This window comes from Molossus molossus, unplaced genomic scaffold (assembly GCF_014108415.1).
Source record: "Molossus molossus isolate mMolMol1 unplaced genomic scaffold, mMolMol1.p scaffold_m16_p_19, whole genome shotgun sequence".
Classification (NCBI taxonomy): domain Eukaryota; kingdom Metazoa; phylum Chordata; class Mammalia; order Chiroptera; family Molossidae; genus Molossus; species Molossus molossus.
In genome coordinates this window covers 39,459,137-39,475,004 of record NW_023425354.1, presented here as the reverse complement: position 1 = coordinate 39,475,004, position 15,868 = coordinate 39,459,137, and the positions used below count along the sequence as shown (strand labels likewise).

The 15,868-nt window shown below is 42.4% G+C and overlaps 1 protein-coding gene across 7 annotated transcripts in view; it reads left to right on the top strand.

The window, feature by feature from the left end:
- The window catches only part of PHF12 (PHD finger protein 12), a 43,525-nt gene that overhangs the window by 15,229 nt on the left and 12,428 nt on the right, over window positions 1–15,868 (top strand). For 6 of the 7 annotated variants that reach the window (XM_036269838.1, XM_036269837.1, XM_036269835.1 and 3 more), the window contains 4 exons: window positions 8,548–8,620; window positions 11,236–11,629; window positions 12,883–13,003; window positions 15,130–15,262. In XM_036269838.1, coding sequence (XP_036125731.1) covers window positions 8,548–8,620; window positions 11,236–11,629; window positions 12,883–13,003; window positions 15,130–15,262 — 721 coding nt within the window. Of the gene's footprint in view, window positions 1–4,119; window positions 4,213–8,547; window positions 8,621–11,235; window positions 11,630–12,882; window positions 13,004–15,129; window positions 15,263–15,868 lie in introns of all 7 variants that reach the window. The other variant, XM_036269840.1, reaches the window with a different exon arrangement.

Below are 15,868 nucleotides of genomic sequence, written 5' to 3'. Positions count from 1 at the left end.
TCCCCACCCCCCACTCTATCTGAACAAAAAATGGAAAAATGTCCTCGGGTGAGGATAAAAAAAAAAAAGTGATCTGGAAGAAAACATCCGCAAGCCCTGAAGATGGGAAGATACTCTGCAGTAGCTCTATTCTCATGAGGTACTACTCTCTTTACCATAGAGGAAGAGTGCCTGTCTGGCCCTGGCCAGCATTGCTCAGTGGTTAAAACATCGGCCCTCGTGCCAAAGGGTCTCAGGTTCTATTCCTGGTCAAGGGCATGTACTTGGGTTGGAGGTTCGATCCCCAGCCCAGGTAGAGACACATACAGTAGACAACCATTCAATGTGTCTCTCTCATATAAATGTTTCTCTCTCTTTCCCCCTTCTCCCCTCCATTCCACTCTCTCTCTAAAAAGAAAGAGTGCCTGTCTCAAAGTACTACTAGCCATATTCTTTTGAAGCCAGAAAATAGAGGTCCTTGGCCTATTGGATAAAGAGCTACCAGTTTCCCAAGACAGGCCTGCTCACATATCAAAGACAGCTATTCCAGGACTCACCACCTAAGACTTGAACAGTTCTTAGAAGGAATCTAAAGGTTCAAATACTGTTGTGTACTAGAGGGACTTCAGCATCTATTCTCAGGAAAATGCTTCCACTCCCAGAACCAACCTTTTATCAAGTAGTTTTTTAAATTGCAGAAATATACCTGCTTCTAAAACTATAGTTTCTTTCTGAACACCTTGAGAACCTTAACTTCACCATCTTTACTGAATCACTGGCTGAATTATTTGCTGAATAGCTCTGGAGTGTGGAAAGAGAGTAGGGAAAAGGCCACTGTCACCTTCAGGTACCTAATGACCAAACTTCTGGGGTTGTTTGCTGAGCTTGGCATCCATGAGCAATTGAGTCTTTTTAATTTTTTTTTTTTTTTATCCTCACCGGAGGACTTTTTTTCCATTTTTTGTTCAGATAGAGTGGGAGGGAGGGAGGGAGGGAGATAGAGAGAGAGAGAGACACACACACACACACACATTGATGTGAAAGGGACACATCGAGTGGTTGCTGCCCGCATGACCCAACCAGGCCCAGGGACAAACTGCAACCGAGGTACGTGCCCTTAGCGGGAACCGAACCCGGGTTTCTCTGGACCGCAGGCCAACGCTCTAACCGCTGAGCAAAACTGGCCAGAGTGCAAGTGAGTCTTATATAGGTCTGTGTGACAAGAATCAGTTTGTAATTGATTGCATATGGTCTCATTGCCAGCTGTCCTTTTCACGTTGTCTCTAGCCTGTGATCCTTGAGAGCAAGGACCACATGTGAAATCTCGCCACTTAGCATATTGCCTAGCATAAAATAAATGACCAATAAATGCTTGAGTGGACAAATGACTTTGATCCTCTCTCCCCAGAGGCTATGTTTCATTCCCTGGCCGGTTTGGCTCAGTGGTTAGAGTGTTGTCCCACAGACCAAAGTGTTCAGGGTTCAATTGCCGGTCAAGGGCACATTCCTGGGTTGCAGGTTTGATCCCCAGCCCCAGTTGGGGTCATGCAAGAGACAACCAATTCCATGTATCTCTTTCATATCGATTTCTCTCTCTCTCTATCTCTTCCTCCCTTTCCTCCTTTCCACTCTTATCTAAAAAAAAAAAAAAAAAATGTAAAAATATGCTCAGGTGAGGATTTTTTTTTTAAAGGGCTAGTCATGGTTAGTTTGGCTCAGCAATTGGAGCGTTGGCCCGCGGACCAACTCGGAATCATGAATTTGATTCCGGCCAGTGGCACGTACCGGCGGTTGCGACTTTTCCCCGGACCAGTCGATGTGTCTCTCTCACATCCATGTCTTTCTCTCTCTGTCTCCCTCTCTCCCACTCTATCTGAAGATAAATAGAAAATTATTCTTGGGTGCGGATTACAAAAAAATTAAATTTTTTTTTAATCCTTACCCGAGGACATTTTCCCATTTTTTTGTTCAGATAGAGTGGGAGCGAGGGAGGGAGGGAGGGAGGGTGAGAGAGATGTGAAAGGGACACATCAAGTGGCTGCCATCTGCATGACCCAACCAGGGCTGGGGACAAACTGCAACTTAGTGGGAACCGAACCCAGGTTTCTCAGGACCACAGGCCGACGCTCTAACCACTGAGCAAACTGGCTAGGGCTAAATTAATTTTTTAAAAAGGGCTGTGTTTCTTTTTTCTTTTAAATGCTTTTTTTTTTAGAGAGCGAGAGAGATGTATCGATGTGAGAGAGAGATATCAATTGGCTGCCTCCTGCACTCCCCTCATAGGGGATTGAGCCCACAACCTGAGCATTTGCTCTGACTGGAAATCGACTGGGACCCCTCAGTCCATGGGCTTATGCTCAATCCACTGAGCTACGCTGGCCCGGCTAGGGCTGTGTTTCTTGATGGGATAGATCATAACTTTGTTTGCTTTATGTTCTTCCTTCAATGTGGCACCTCCGGTGTGGCATTGGTTAGTAAGCAGTGGGAACTCAGTAAATACTGACTGATGAAGAAGGAAATGCTTGACCTTGAGGTTGAGGAAGATACCCTGATGGATATTCCACTGTGTTCCCCAGAGATAAGAGGACTACAGAAAGTTCTTTCAAAACAGCTTGGACTCAAGATTTGAAAGAGCCAGGAAACTGGGTTCTAATTCTGCTGCTTATTGGCTTCATGGCTTTAGATAAGTCAGTTTCATCATCTGTGCAATGGGAATCACAATTAATTCTCACAGTATGGTGGTGAAAATCAAATAAGAGCAGCTGAGAAAACACTTTGTGAACTGTAATACATTGTCTATATGTAAGATGAGATTATCACTGTGCTATTTCTAAGCTCTAGTGATTAGGAAGTGTCCTTACAAGCAGCACAAGCTCATTATAGTATTTTTATGGTTTTCACTGCTGAGCAGCGGAAGCTCTGATAGAATAATTTCAGCATTACCTGACTTTTAGCTTTTAATGATTTCCTTTAGTAGAGAATGGCCCTCAGGACCCTATCTTCACTGATATATGAGGAAGAGAGGGAGCTGGGACAGAACCTTGTTTTTCTTGACAGGCATATCATGATTTCAAAGACTGGCATACATGTACAGGCATACTTTGTTTTATTACATTCCACTTTATTGCACTTCACAGATACCATGTTTGTTGTTTGTTTGTTAGTTTGTTTTTAATCCTCACACAAGGATACTTTTCCATTTATCTTCAGATAAAGTGGTGGAGAGAGAGAGAGAGAAACATTGACGTGAGGCGCATATCGATTGATTGCCTCTCACACAACCCCGACCAGGGCCAGGATGTGCCCTTGACCACAATCAAACTGGCAGCTGTTTGGTCCACTGGCCGAAGCTCTGACCACTGTACCAAACTGGCCAGGGCAATAATGTGGGGGTTTTTTGTTTGTTTGTTTTTTAACAAATTGAAGGTAAGACCCTCCAGCAGCAAAAACATTACAATTCGCTAAAGGCCTTAAATAATGATTAGCATTTTTTTAAATGATTCATTTATGTGTGTGTGTGTGTGTGTGTGTGTGTGTATAGTTTTTTTCCCTAGACAATGCTATTGCATACTTAATAGATTACAGTATAGCCCTGGCCAGGTAGCTCAGTTGGTTAGAGCATCATGCCAATACGCTAAGGTTGTGGGTTGGATCCCTGGTCAGGGCACATACAAGAATCAACCAATGAATGCATAGATAAGTGGAATAACAAAATCAATGTTTCTCTCTCTCTCTCTCTCTCTCCCCCTCTCCCTCCTCCCTTTCTTCCTCTCTCTAAAATCAATAAATGAAAAGTTTTGTGTGTGTTTTTTAATCCTCGCCCTAGGACATTTTTCCATTTTTTGTTCAGATAGAGTGGGAGGGTGGAGGGGAAAGAGAAACATCGATGTGAAAGGGACACATCCCGCACGACCCAACCAGGGCCGGGGACAAACTGCAACCAAGGTAAGTGCCCTTAGTGGGAACCGAACCTGGGTCTCTCTGGACCGCAGGCTGACGCTCTAACTGCTGAGCCAAAACGGCCAGGGCTAAAAAGTGTTTTTAAAAAAGACTGCAGTATAGTATAAACATAACTTTTATGTGCACTGGGAAACCAAAAAATTTGCATGACTTTTTATCATGATATTCATTTTATTGCAGTAGTCTGGAATTGAACCTGCAATATCTCTGAGGTATACCTGTAATTATTTCAAAGTTGCACACTAAACTTATGGATACATCATTCTTATGGAGGTAGGAGCTTTATGGTGGGCAGCTTAGGTGGGGAAGTAGATATGGACCTGAGTCCCCTGAGACTGTAGAATCTCCTTTCTCCCTGGAATCCTTTCCCTGCTGACAATATTTGATATGGAATGAAACTAGTCTATTTGTAAAACAGCCTTTTTCCAGAACTAGTTCCTGAGCTTCTTACCCCAATAACGGTCTGTCTTTCCTGGAGGCATTTCATGAATCCTTTTTCTTTTGAGTTGAGAAACTGCCTTCTAAATTGCTTAAAAAGAAGGCTAGTAGCAAAGAGGAAACATCGTTATGAGAAAGTTGTGTTCCTGCTATACCTATGATGATCGTTTTCTAGAAACAGACCTTCCTTCCCTTTCAATCTCATCTTAAATATTACTTTACTACCTTCTCTCAAGGTAACCACATTTTAAAATTTATTTCAAGATGTATGTTCTGTCTCTAAGAAAGCAGCAAAATCCCAGCAAGGCTTTACTGTTTTAAGTGTTCTGTATTCATCCTGGAGATAATGCTGTGACATCCCTGCATAATCCCTAAACTCATAGTCATCATCCCACACTTTAGGGCAGACAAGAGGAGCCTATGGCCATAATCTAGAATTCTGAAAAATGTGTGTTCTTAAACTTCGCATCTCTAAAAGTGATCCTTATAAACCAACCAGGCGCTGCTTTAGAAAGCCTCTTAATAAAAATTTTTAAGGCCCTGGCCAGTTTGGCTCAGCGATTAGAGCGTCGGCCTGCGGTCCAGGGAGACCCGGGTTCGGTTACCGCTAAGGGCATGTGTCTGTTGCAGTTTGTCCCCGGCCCTGGTTGGGTTGTGTGGGTAGCAGCCACTCGATGTGTACCTTTCACATTGATGTTTCTCTCTCTCTCTCTCTCTCTCTCTCTTCCTTTCTCTCCCGCTCTGTCTGAACAAAAAATGAAAAAATGTCCTTGGGTGAGGATTAAAAAAAAAAATTAAGTATTTTACCCCTGTATTAAGAGAGAGAAACAAGGCCCTGGCCGGGTAGCTTAGTTGATAGAGCATCGTCCCGATACAGGAAGATTTTGGGTTCCATCTCTGGTCAGAACACATACGAATCAACCAATGAATTCATAAATAGTGTTTCTCTGTCTGTCTGTCTGTCTCTCTCTCTCTCTCTTCCCTCTCCCTTCCTCTCTCTCTCTCAAAATCAATTTAAAAAAGAAAGAGAGCCCTGACAGGTTTGGCTCAGTGGGTAGAGCATCTACCCTCGGCCTGAGGGGTTGTGGGTTTGATCCCTGACCTGGGGCTGCATGGGAGGCAACCAGTCAATGTGTCTTTCTCACATGTTTCTTTCTCTCCCTCTCCCCCCCACCCCTCCCTTAATCCCTCCCTCTCTTCCACTCTATCTAAAAGAATCAGTGGGAAAATGTCCTTGGGTGAAGATTAACAAAAAAAAAGAGAAAGTGAGAAACAAGAAATCACCCCGGCTGAGTGGCTCAGTTGTTTGGAGTGTTGTCCCATATACCAAAAGGTTGCAGGCTGATTCTTGGTCAGGGCACATACCTAGGTTGCAGGCAACTGATCAATGTTTCTCTTTCTCACTGTCTCTAAAAATTAATTAAAATACATATATATTTTTTAATCTCTTCAGTTGAGGATGTAAAAATAGAAACAAGAAATCAAATTGTTTAAAGGAGAATAAAATAAGTAGAGTAGGGTGATTCAGGATGTTCAGATTTGCAAGTGATGTTTTCTTATTGTTTTATGACTTAGAAGACATAAGTAATTTTATGTGTGATTTAACCACCAAAACAAGTATCTGCCCAATTGCATTGCCTTTCTTCATGACTTTGGAGGGGTTACCTTCACTTGCTATAAGCTCATTCTTTTAGTGTTCCCAATTTCTATAAGGCTTTATTGAGTACCTACTGTGTTCCAGGCATTATGTATAGTGTGGAAGTACAAAGGTAAATGAGGCATAGAGAAGGGATTTGGGTACATAATAGTTTCAGTATAGTGTGGCACAAAAGTGCTATAGGGATTCGGGCTGTCAGAGAAAGCTTCGTGGAGGTAAATCCTGACTTGAGCCCCTAAAAGATGAGTCCACCTGGTGAAGGAGTGGGGAAAGACTTAGCTTTGGTAGTTGTGGGCAGTGGCTCTGGAATAAGCAGAGACGGGGTTGAGAAACAATATGGGCTATGTAGGGAGCCACCAGATTTAATGGAGCTGGAGAAGGAGGCCGAGTTCTGGCTACAGGGGTCTTACATAGAGTACTGAGGAGCTCGAGCTTTATTCTGTAATGTATGTGGTGATATTGAAGGGCATTTTAATTTGGAAAGTGATCTGATCAGAATTGTATTTTAAATAAATCATTCTGCCAGCAGGGTTGGAAATAAATTGGGGGAAGCATGAAGGGTGGCCAGGAAGCCATTTACATTTTGGTAAAAGATCTAAGCCTGTACCACCTTGCCTTGCCCTTCTCAGCTTTACATGTGGTGTAGGGTATCTTGGTACAAAGCCATGATGAAAAGAAATGATGAAAAACAGAATCAAAAGTGACAGCCTTTTCAGAGTTAATTTTAATATAACAGCTGCTGAAGCATAGCAGAGTCTGTAGGCCTTTGCAAATTACATTCAGGCATTTCATTAGTTTGGGTGTGGCCTATGCAGAAATACATTGGAGAGAACAAAGGTAGATTTTAACAGGTGGTATTCACCTGTGGTCCCCCCGGGCTTAAAGACCTATCCCCATAGGCCAGTGTGCCTCCAGTTTTCTGCTTCCTTGATACAGATCCTCCTGTGATTACACCAAGGTAACAGGAAAGAAAGGGAGCACAGTGAGGCTGGACATCCTGACATGCATGCTGAGGGCTCCAGGGGAGCATGGAGCTAGGAAAACTTGCCAACCCAGTACTATTTTAGGTATGATCAAACAGGATAGCATTAAGCCCTGGGACTTAAAGGAGAGCTCTTATATATTCAACACTCTAGTGTTTTTGTAGTACCCTTCCAAGCATTTAATAAAGTCTCATATGGCTCTTGGTGTAACCTTAATGGAAATCAATGACCTGGAGAATCAGTAAGGCTAGCCCTACACAATTATAATTTTGATTCAGTATTGACTTACTGAGTGACTACTATGTACAAAACCTCTTATAGAAATACAAAGAGGGAGTAGATTCGATGCTTGTCTTGGTCCCTCTAATGAAAGAAATAAGAGACTTATCACAAAAAGGAAAGCATGAGAAGTACCAGAAATGAACCAGAACCATGCAGCCAGGCATCTAGGATGTCTGAGTAATCCCGGAAGAACACATGGAGGAGCTGTCCTCAGTATTCTATTGTTTCATGACAGACTACCCCAAAACTCTGTGGCTTCAAAGTAGACACTAGTTATTATCTCTCACAAGTCTGTGGGTTGATTGGGCTCAGCTGGGTGGTTTTTCTGTTTTATGTGATATTGTCTGGTACTGCAGTCATTTGGAAGCTCAACTGAGCTAGCATGGTCCAAGATGACTCAATCACATAAGCAGTAGTGGTGCTGGCTTTTGGCTTGGATTTCAGCAGAAGCTGTTAATTGGAGTACCTTAAGTCTCCTCTGTGTAGCCTCCCACAGCACAACAGCAGGGCTCTGAAATGGAACATTCCAAGCATGTAAAAATGGAATCTGCAGATCTCTTAAGAACCCAGCCTTAGAAGTTACATTGTCCCCTCTGCTGCATTCTGTTGGTCAAAACAAGACACAAGACAAACCCAATTCAAGGAGAAGGAAATGGACTACCTCTGGATAGAAAGAGTATCGAAGAATTTGCAACCATCTTCAATTTACTATAGACTAATTGAGGCAGGCCTTACAGGATAAATAGGGTTTTCACAGGCATGGCTTTCCAAGGGAAGAGTGTTCTAGAGGAAGAAATAGCAAGCCTTCGGTCTGACTAGGCAGAAGGGCACCTGACGGGGGCCTGGAAAATGAAATGGGACCATGTTTAGAAGGCTTTGAATAGCAGATGGAAGAGCTTGGACTTATACTACAGACTGAAAAGAGTGTGAAGGGCCTATCAGTGAGTTTATTGGAAATGACTCAAGGTCCCAAACTAGTTCTTTATTATCTTCCCTGTAAGCCTAATGTTAATAACTCTGGATTTGGCTTCTCTTTCTAAGATATGGGAAGGGATGCTCCCTCTTTAGATTATTGTAAATGATGCCAAGTAAGCATTCTGAAAAATGTGAGAGCCCTAGCAGTGCTGTAGGACTGGCCAAAATAGGAGTTGAGGTACCTGTGGCTTTGTGTCAGATCTAGCTAGGCTTTTTCCGTTACTTCAAAGGATCAGTTAGTTACTTAGTCTTGCCCTTGTCTTTTCCCTGCAGTAACCCTCCACTGAGTGAAGAGATGTTGCCTCCTGGGGAGTGGATGTGTCACCGGTGCACTGTTCGTCGAAAGGTAATAATGCTGCTTTCTGAAGGCTTTGCTCAGAATGCCGGATCTAGAGTACTGATATTCTAGAGCTAAGATGGCCTGTCCCTGAAGGTATTTTTGTCCCTTCTTCTTGTCTCTTCCAGCCCTGGAATCACCCACATTCTCTTCATGGTGACTGTTTGGAATCCAATAGGGCCTAAAATCCAAACATGGGCTCCTGAAATGGGCAGAAGAGGTGTGTTAATTTACTAAGCCATGTTCATTCACTAGTGACAGGAGTAGTCTAATCTCCTTGTAGACCTCCTGTAAGTGGCCTGAATGTGGCAATTATGTCCATGGCTGAAAGTGGCTGAAGAAAAAGCAGGCTGCTTCTCCAGCTTGATGGAAAAAGGATTTCCCTCATCCCAAGACAAATAAGTCAGTGGTATCCAAAGGCCTAGTCAGGTGTAGGTGGGGGGAGGGGGGAGACTTTGAACCTACTTGTACCCCAGGTTGCCTAATCTCTCTGTAGCTCCCCTTCCTTTAGCTTTGGTAATTCAGTACTGGCTTTGAGAATGTTATTTTCTACTTTGAGAGAGCTTCTGTGGAATGTAAAAGCTAAATTTTCCCTTATCAAAAAAGGAAGTAGGTGTGTTTCCATTCAGATTATGAGAGAACCAATCCTCAAATTATAGGCTGTGGATTACAGTTTGTCTGGGAATTGTAACTGCCCCCTGCCCTGCCCTGCCCCCACACTGATTATACACCAAGTAACTTTCCTTTGTTGTGACATCACTTCTGTTTTCTCCTGCCCCTGAACATGATGTCACAATGAATGATGACTTCCTTGGTTGCCGAAACAGGATGAGATGATTCAGAGATTGTGGTTTATGTGTGTAACAGTTTTCAGCCTTTAAGAAGAAGGTAAACAGTTAGGTAGACATTGTTTTTCATTGTGTTCACAAGGGTTCCTATTAAAAAGCAGGCCAAGGCCAGCTCAGCACCTAACCACAGCTGTAGTTTGATTTCTCCTAGAATCCACAAAACAGGCTATCCTTCAGCCTGTTCACCACCCAAGATCGCCTCTTGTGCATCCTCGGTTAGATTAGAGCAGGGCCAGTTAGAGACACCTGCCAGCCAGGAAGCCTTTCAGAAACTTGCCACTCAAAGAAGCTGGACATTAAAGGGTTGGGAACTGCTGAGGGAGAAAAGGTGAGGCCAGAAAAAGAGGGTGGAGAAGAGGAACTAATGTTATTTTAGTGCCCATCATCTGCTGGATATTTTATGTATCTTACCTTATTTAATCTATATAGCCATTTTTGGGTGCTGGTGGTTGTATCTCCATTTTAGAAAGGGAGAAACTGAGGCTCACAAATGCAGAATAACTTTTCAAAGGACTCAAAGGAATTGACAGCAAGATATGGACCAAATTCTGTCTCACTCCAAAGCTCTATTACCTCTTCTTCAATTTTCTAGAAGCAGAACTACTTGCTAGGGATTATAGTATGCTCTTTTTCTAACATAGTATGCTTTTTCTGAAATTCCACTCTGACCTGCTCTCAGATGGCCCTCTTTGCCTACCAGAGCCAAATCTGTCTTTTCCAATACCACTACCTCTTTCCCACTTTGGCCTCTTGTAGTTACACTGAAGTGGATTGAAATGATACATCCTCTGGGCCTCATCAACCTCTGATGTTCAGGCCCTATTCCTAGTAGAGGTTAGATTTTCCCAACTCAGAGTCATCCCTTTCAAATATATGACCCTCTATTGTCACGATGTCCCTGAGAGGAAGAGAGGGGTTTTACTAGACTCACTTTACAGATAGAGAAATTCCTGCCCACCAGCCTGAGGTACCCAAGGTCGTAGGAAATCAGTGGCAAAACTAGGACAAGATTCCAGGTCTCTTGACTGGAGACCAGTGTGAAAGTTTCATTTGACCACTCTATTTGGAATCCTGGAGGAAAATGTATTGTCAGTCATCTAGTCCTACTGAGTACACTTAGTCTTTTTCCATTTCTCCACCTTCCTATCAAAGAAGTATTGCTTTCACAGTCCTAGTAAACTTGAAACATTGAAAGCCACCATGATGATTGCTGAATCCCTACCCTCCACACACCACCCTTCCATCTTCTAGTATAGTTACCTTCCAGGCCAGCACCCAGTCTCCCCAGACAGGGAGCTCTGCTTGCCTATTTTACCTTTGCTTTTGCAGACTTTAGTTTGAGCAAAGTTCTTAAAACCATTTAGGAGGTCAGGATGCTGCTCCAAGGCAAACTACGGTGATCTCATTGGTTCTCACTGTGTTATTCTCACTGTTCTCACTCTCACTGAGCTTGTTCTCGCTGTGTTAATTGTTTATTCCTTTATCCCTCTACTTTGTATATAGAGATATTGTGTATCATATCATGACTTGATGTGTGATTTGTATAATTGTTTCCAATTTTCCGTGCCTTTTGGTGATTCCCTGCTACGATAGTTTTGCCAGCTTTAGTTCACCTATAATTTTGTCAACTTTAACAGAACTATGTTCCAAGTCCCCAGGTGGATGAGTCTGTGACTTTTCATAATTTTGGTTAGTAGCCTACTGGGACTTTGCAGCATCCATCTCTTTCTATTTTGTGGTACTTTATGTGATGGGCCCTCCTGTTCATTTGCACAGAAGCGAGAGCAGAAAAAGGAGCTGGGCCATGTTAATGGACTGGTGGACAAATCCGGCAAACGGACTACATCCCCCAGCAGTGACACTGACTTGTTGGACAGATCAGCTAGCAAAACTGAACTCAAGGCTATTGCCCATGCCCGGATCCTGGAGAGGAGAGTCAGCCGGCCTGGCACACCCACATCCAATGCCAGCACAGAGACCCCCACCTCTGAGCAGAACGACGTTGACGAGGACATCATTGATGTGGATGAGGAGCCAGTGGCAGCAGAGCCAGACTATGTGCAACCCCAGCTAAGGCGGCCCTTTGAGCTGCTGATTGCTGCCGCCATGGAGCGGAACCCCACCCAATTCCAGTTGCCCAATGAACTGACTTGTACCACTGCACTACCAGGTTAGCCAAACCATATCCCCTCCCCCACCCCAGCTTCCAAAGGGCAGTGCTGCCTAAGGGGTCACTGTCAGTGTAGCCACTGTCTCATGCTGCTCTTGGTTCTTCTTGTAGAGATCTTTGAAAGTTTTAGCTTTTACAGTGCTTGTTTAATTTTCTATTTCCACCCTTCCCAGTATCACTTAAAAGGGGGGGGGGGGTAATGCATTCACATGATTCAAAAGTAAAAAAAATATAAAAAGTCTTACAATGAAAAATTTTCCTCCCACTTCTGTCTGCCATTTGCCTAATCTCCACCTTCCTACCCCTCATAGATAACAACTCTTTGGTTCTTGTATATCTCCTTCTAGAATTTCTTTGTGCATGTGTAAGCAAATATAATATGCTCATTATTTCCCCCTTAAATAGCATACTTGATATACTGTTCTACACCTTGTTATTTTTTACTTTACAATGTGCTCTGGATAGAGATTTTTCCATATTAATATAGACATCACTCAGTTTTGCTTAATAGTTACATAATGATCCGTGTATTTATTTAATTTCCTGTTAATGGACATTCAGATTTTTCCTGATCTTTTGTTTCTATAGATAGTGCTTCAACAAATAATTCTGTAAATACATCATAATATACTTGTGAGTATGTGTCTGTAGGATAAATTCTTAATATTAGAATTCCTGGGTCAAAACTATGTATTTCTAGTTTTGATAGATATTACCAAATTACCCTCCTTGGTTTTTTTGTTTGTTTAATTAAGTCATAGCTTCTACTTGATACAATGAAGCTTCTAGATCTTATTTTCTTCTTCCAGATAAAGTGAAATTGGCAGGCTTAAGAAACCTACTGGTCAGTAGGATGCCTACAGGATCAAAGATTTTCTATTTTCTGTTAAAATGCAGTGAAATTGTACTTTTTTTCCTCAGCCACCTCCATAGAATAGGCTTTTTGACCTATTTATATTTCTTATAAAGCCAGTGTCTAACCTAGGCTTTTGGCCGCTTTATGTTTCCAAAACATTTAGATGTGTTTCTGCCATACAACAAGTGACTTCTGATTAAGGTTCATGTCTCAGTCTCCCATCTAATTCTTTTTCTCACTTGAAACCAGACCAGGGGGCCTCAGAAAGAGATCCATGTCTAGGCCCATAGCACATGCTTTTACTGAGAACTCTTCCTTTCACTTACTATTGTTTCCATATCTCAGGCCAGGAACTCTGCACCTAGAGAAAGTTCAGCACCACCAATTTCTCTTCTAGGTTCTAGCAAAAGAAGAAGAAAAGAGGAAACCACAGGGAAAAATGTTAAGAAGACCCAGCATGAGTTAGATCATAATGGTCTTGTTCCCTTACCCGTCAAAGTCTGCTTCACATGTAACAGGTATTTTTCTTTCATACTAAGGGACTCTTCCTTATATTCAGCAAATGATGTTTTTTGTTTCATCACTTCTTTCAAACCATGTATGTTAAATGTAGATAATCCATATTTTGATGATATGAGAGCAGAGCAACTGAGTGTGACTAATTGATCAGAGCCTTGAATATCTTTTTTTTATTATTAATTTTTTTTTTCTTGTTGATTTTAGAGAGGAAAGCTGAGGGAGAGAGAGAGAGCATTGACTGGCCGCCTCCTGCATGCTCCCCACTGGGGACTTGGCCCACAACCTGGGCATGTGCCCTGACCCGGAATCAAACCAGTGACCTGCTTACGAATGGGTCGACTCTCAACCACTGAGCAACACCCACCAGGCAGAGCCTTGACTATCTTAACAATAAATTTCTAGAAGAATCACAGTACTTGGTGCCCTGGCCTAGTAGCTCATCATCCCAATATGCCAAAGTTGCAGGTTTGATCCTCAGTCAGGGCACATACAAGGTACAACCAATGAATTCATAAATAAATGAAATAACAAAGCGATGTCTTCTCTGTCTCCCTTTTTCTCTCTCAAAATTGATAATTAAAATTTTTTTAAAAATCAAAATATTACAGTACTGTAAATTGTGTTTATAGAGGCTAGAACAGAAGTTGGACTTAAACTGAAATACGAAATAATTACGCTAGCTATCAGGAAGAATTCTGGCCAGCAGAGACCCAAGTCCTTGGAAACAACAGATAGTTTTTAAATCACTAAAGATTAGTTTAAAAGTAGTACAGGTACCTGGCCAGTTTGGCTCAGCAGTTTGAGCATCAGCCCATGGACCAAGGGGTCATGGGTTAGATTCTGGCCAAGGGCACATACCTCGGTTGTACTTCAGTCCCTGGCCCTGGTCGGGTTCATGCAGGAGGAAACCAGTCGATGTGTCTCTCTCACATCAATATTTCTCTCTCCTTCCTTCCCACTCTATCTGAAGAGAAATGGGAAAAAATATCCTCGGGTGAGGATTTAAAAAAAAAAAAGTAGTGGTAGCTAGTATTGATCAGACTGGATGATTTCCAAAAGCCTCTAGGTTGCTGCAGTGGTAGCTTCCCTGGGACACTGGTTTTCTTCAGATAGGATCTCCTCAGCGACAGGAACCGGCTGCTTCAATCACTGAAAATGGACTTGTTTGGATGTGTTAGGATGACAGGATAATAGGAGAAAAAAATATGAAAAAGAAATGTTCCACAGCAAAAGCTATGGTACAAGATAGTAGAGCAGCAGAACTCTGAGCCAGGCCCAAAATGGCTCCAGTGCATCTTGAGGACCCAAGGAGCGTCATAGTTACAAATAATAATTGGCATTTGTTTAAGCACTCTCTCTTTCATTATGCTTACATGAATACATTACAGAATCATTTTCCCAGCACAACTCTCTCTGGTTATCAGTTTTTCTGAGTGCTTCATGCAGAAGAAACATTTCTCTTTTTTTTTTAATCCTCACTGGAAGCCATTTTTTCATTTTTTTTATTCAGATAGAGTGGGAGGGAGAGAAAGGAAGAGAGAGAGAGAGAAACATCGATGTGAAAGGGACACATCAAGTGGCTGCCACCTGCACAACCAACCAGGGTCAGTGACAAACTGCAACCAAGGTACGTGCCCTTAGTGAGAACCAAACCCGGGTCTCTCTGGACCACAGGCCAACGATCTAACCACTGAACCAACCTGCCAGGGCTAAACATTTCTTGCTATAACAGATTTTAGAAAGGTTGCTAGTAATTTTTTTTTAGTAAAGTGGTTGCCTTTTTTTTTTTTTTAAGGAGTTAGAAAGATCAGAGTGGAGTTGGCTGTCTTCCCCTAGTGGGTACTGAGCATTGACCATTCATGCTCTGATAGCCACTTTAGCTGTACTCCAAGTAAACATTCACTTCCTGACAAGACACAATCCTCTTAGAAGAGAGAATAATGGAGAGCCTGGTGGTAGCCTGTAACTTCATTCATCTTTCTAGTCAGGAATGTAACTGAATCATTGGGAGAGGATGATGTAGGAAAATGTTGGTAGGATTAAGGAGGGGAGTTGTTCCACAGTGCAGGGTTGGTATGAATTCTCCCATCTTGCCACAGAAATGGCCCATATTTCTTTTTTGCAGGAGTTGTCGTGTGGCCCCTCTCATCCAGTGTGACTATTGTCCCCTTCTGTTCCACATGGACTGCCTCGAGCCACCACTCACTGCCATGCCCCTGGGCAGATGGATGTGTCCAAATCACATCGAACATGTGGTGGTAAGCACAGCAGTGTCCCTTCAGTCCTCGGCAGACACAGCTGGAGTGTGGACTGATTGGGTAGAAAGCATAGTAAGGTCAGCTTTGTATCAAAATTCACTATAATCTCTCAAATGCTGGTTTCTGCAGACCATCCTACTCAACTCTGATTATTTTGACATGCCTCAGCTGTGCATTTTGCCTCTTCTCATAATGCCTTGTTTTAGCTGCACCGGCAGACTTAATCCACTAGCACTTGGTTGTTCATGAATAATTTCTTCTAGAGTGAATCAAGCAATTGATATTACAACTCTAAAATGGGTTATCATAGATCAAACCTCATAGAAATAAATACTCTCACAGTAGTTGCTTCCATATTTTCCTACCTCTTGTTTTTAGAGGGAACAAACTAAGAAAATTCTAAAATAGTTATTCTCATATCTCAGGAATTAGCTAACTGCCCAGTAACTTTGGAGAATTGACATGGGTATAATGGTATTCCAGACAGTCAACCATTTATTGAACACCTGATCTGTCCTAGACACCAAATGAGGCTCTTTCCATTCTCTTATTTCAATTTTTTATAATCATGTTATTATAACACTGATAGGTATTGAGTAAATAATT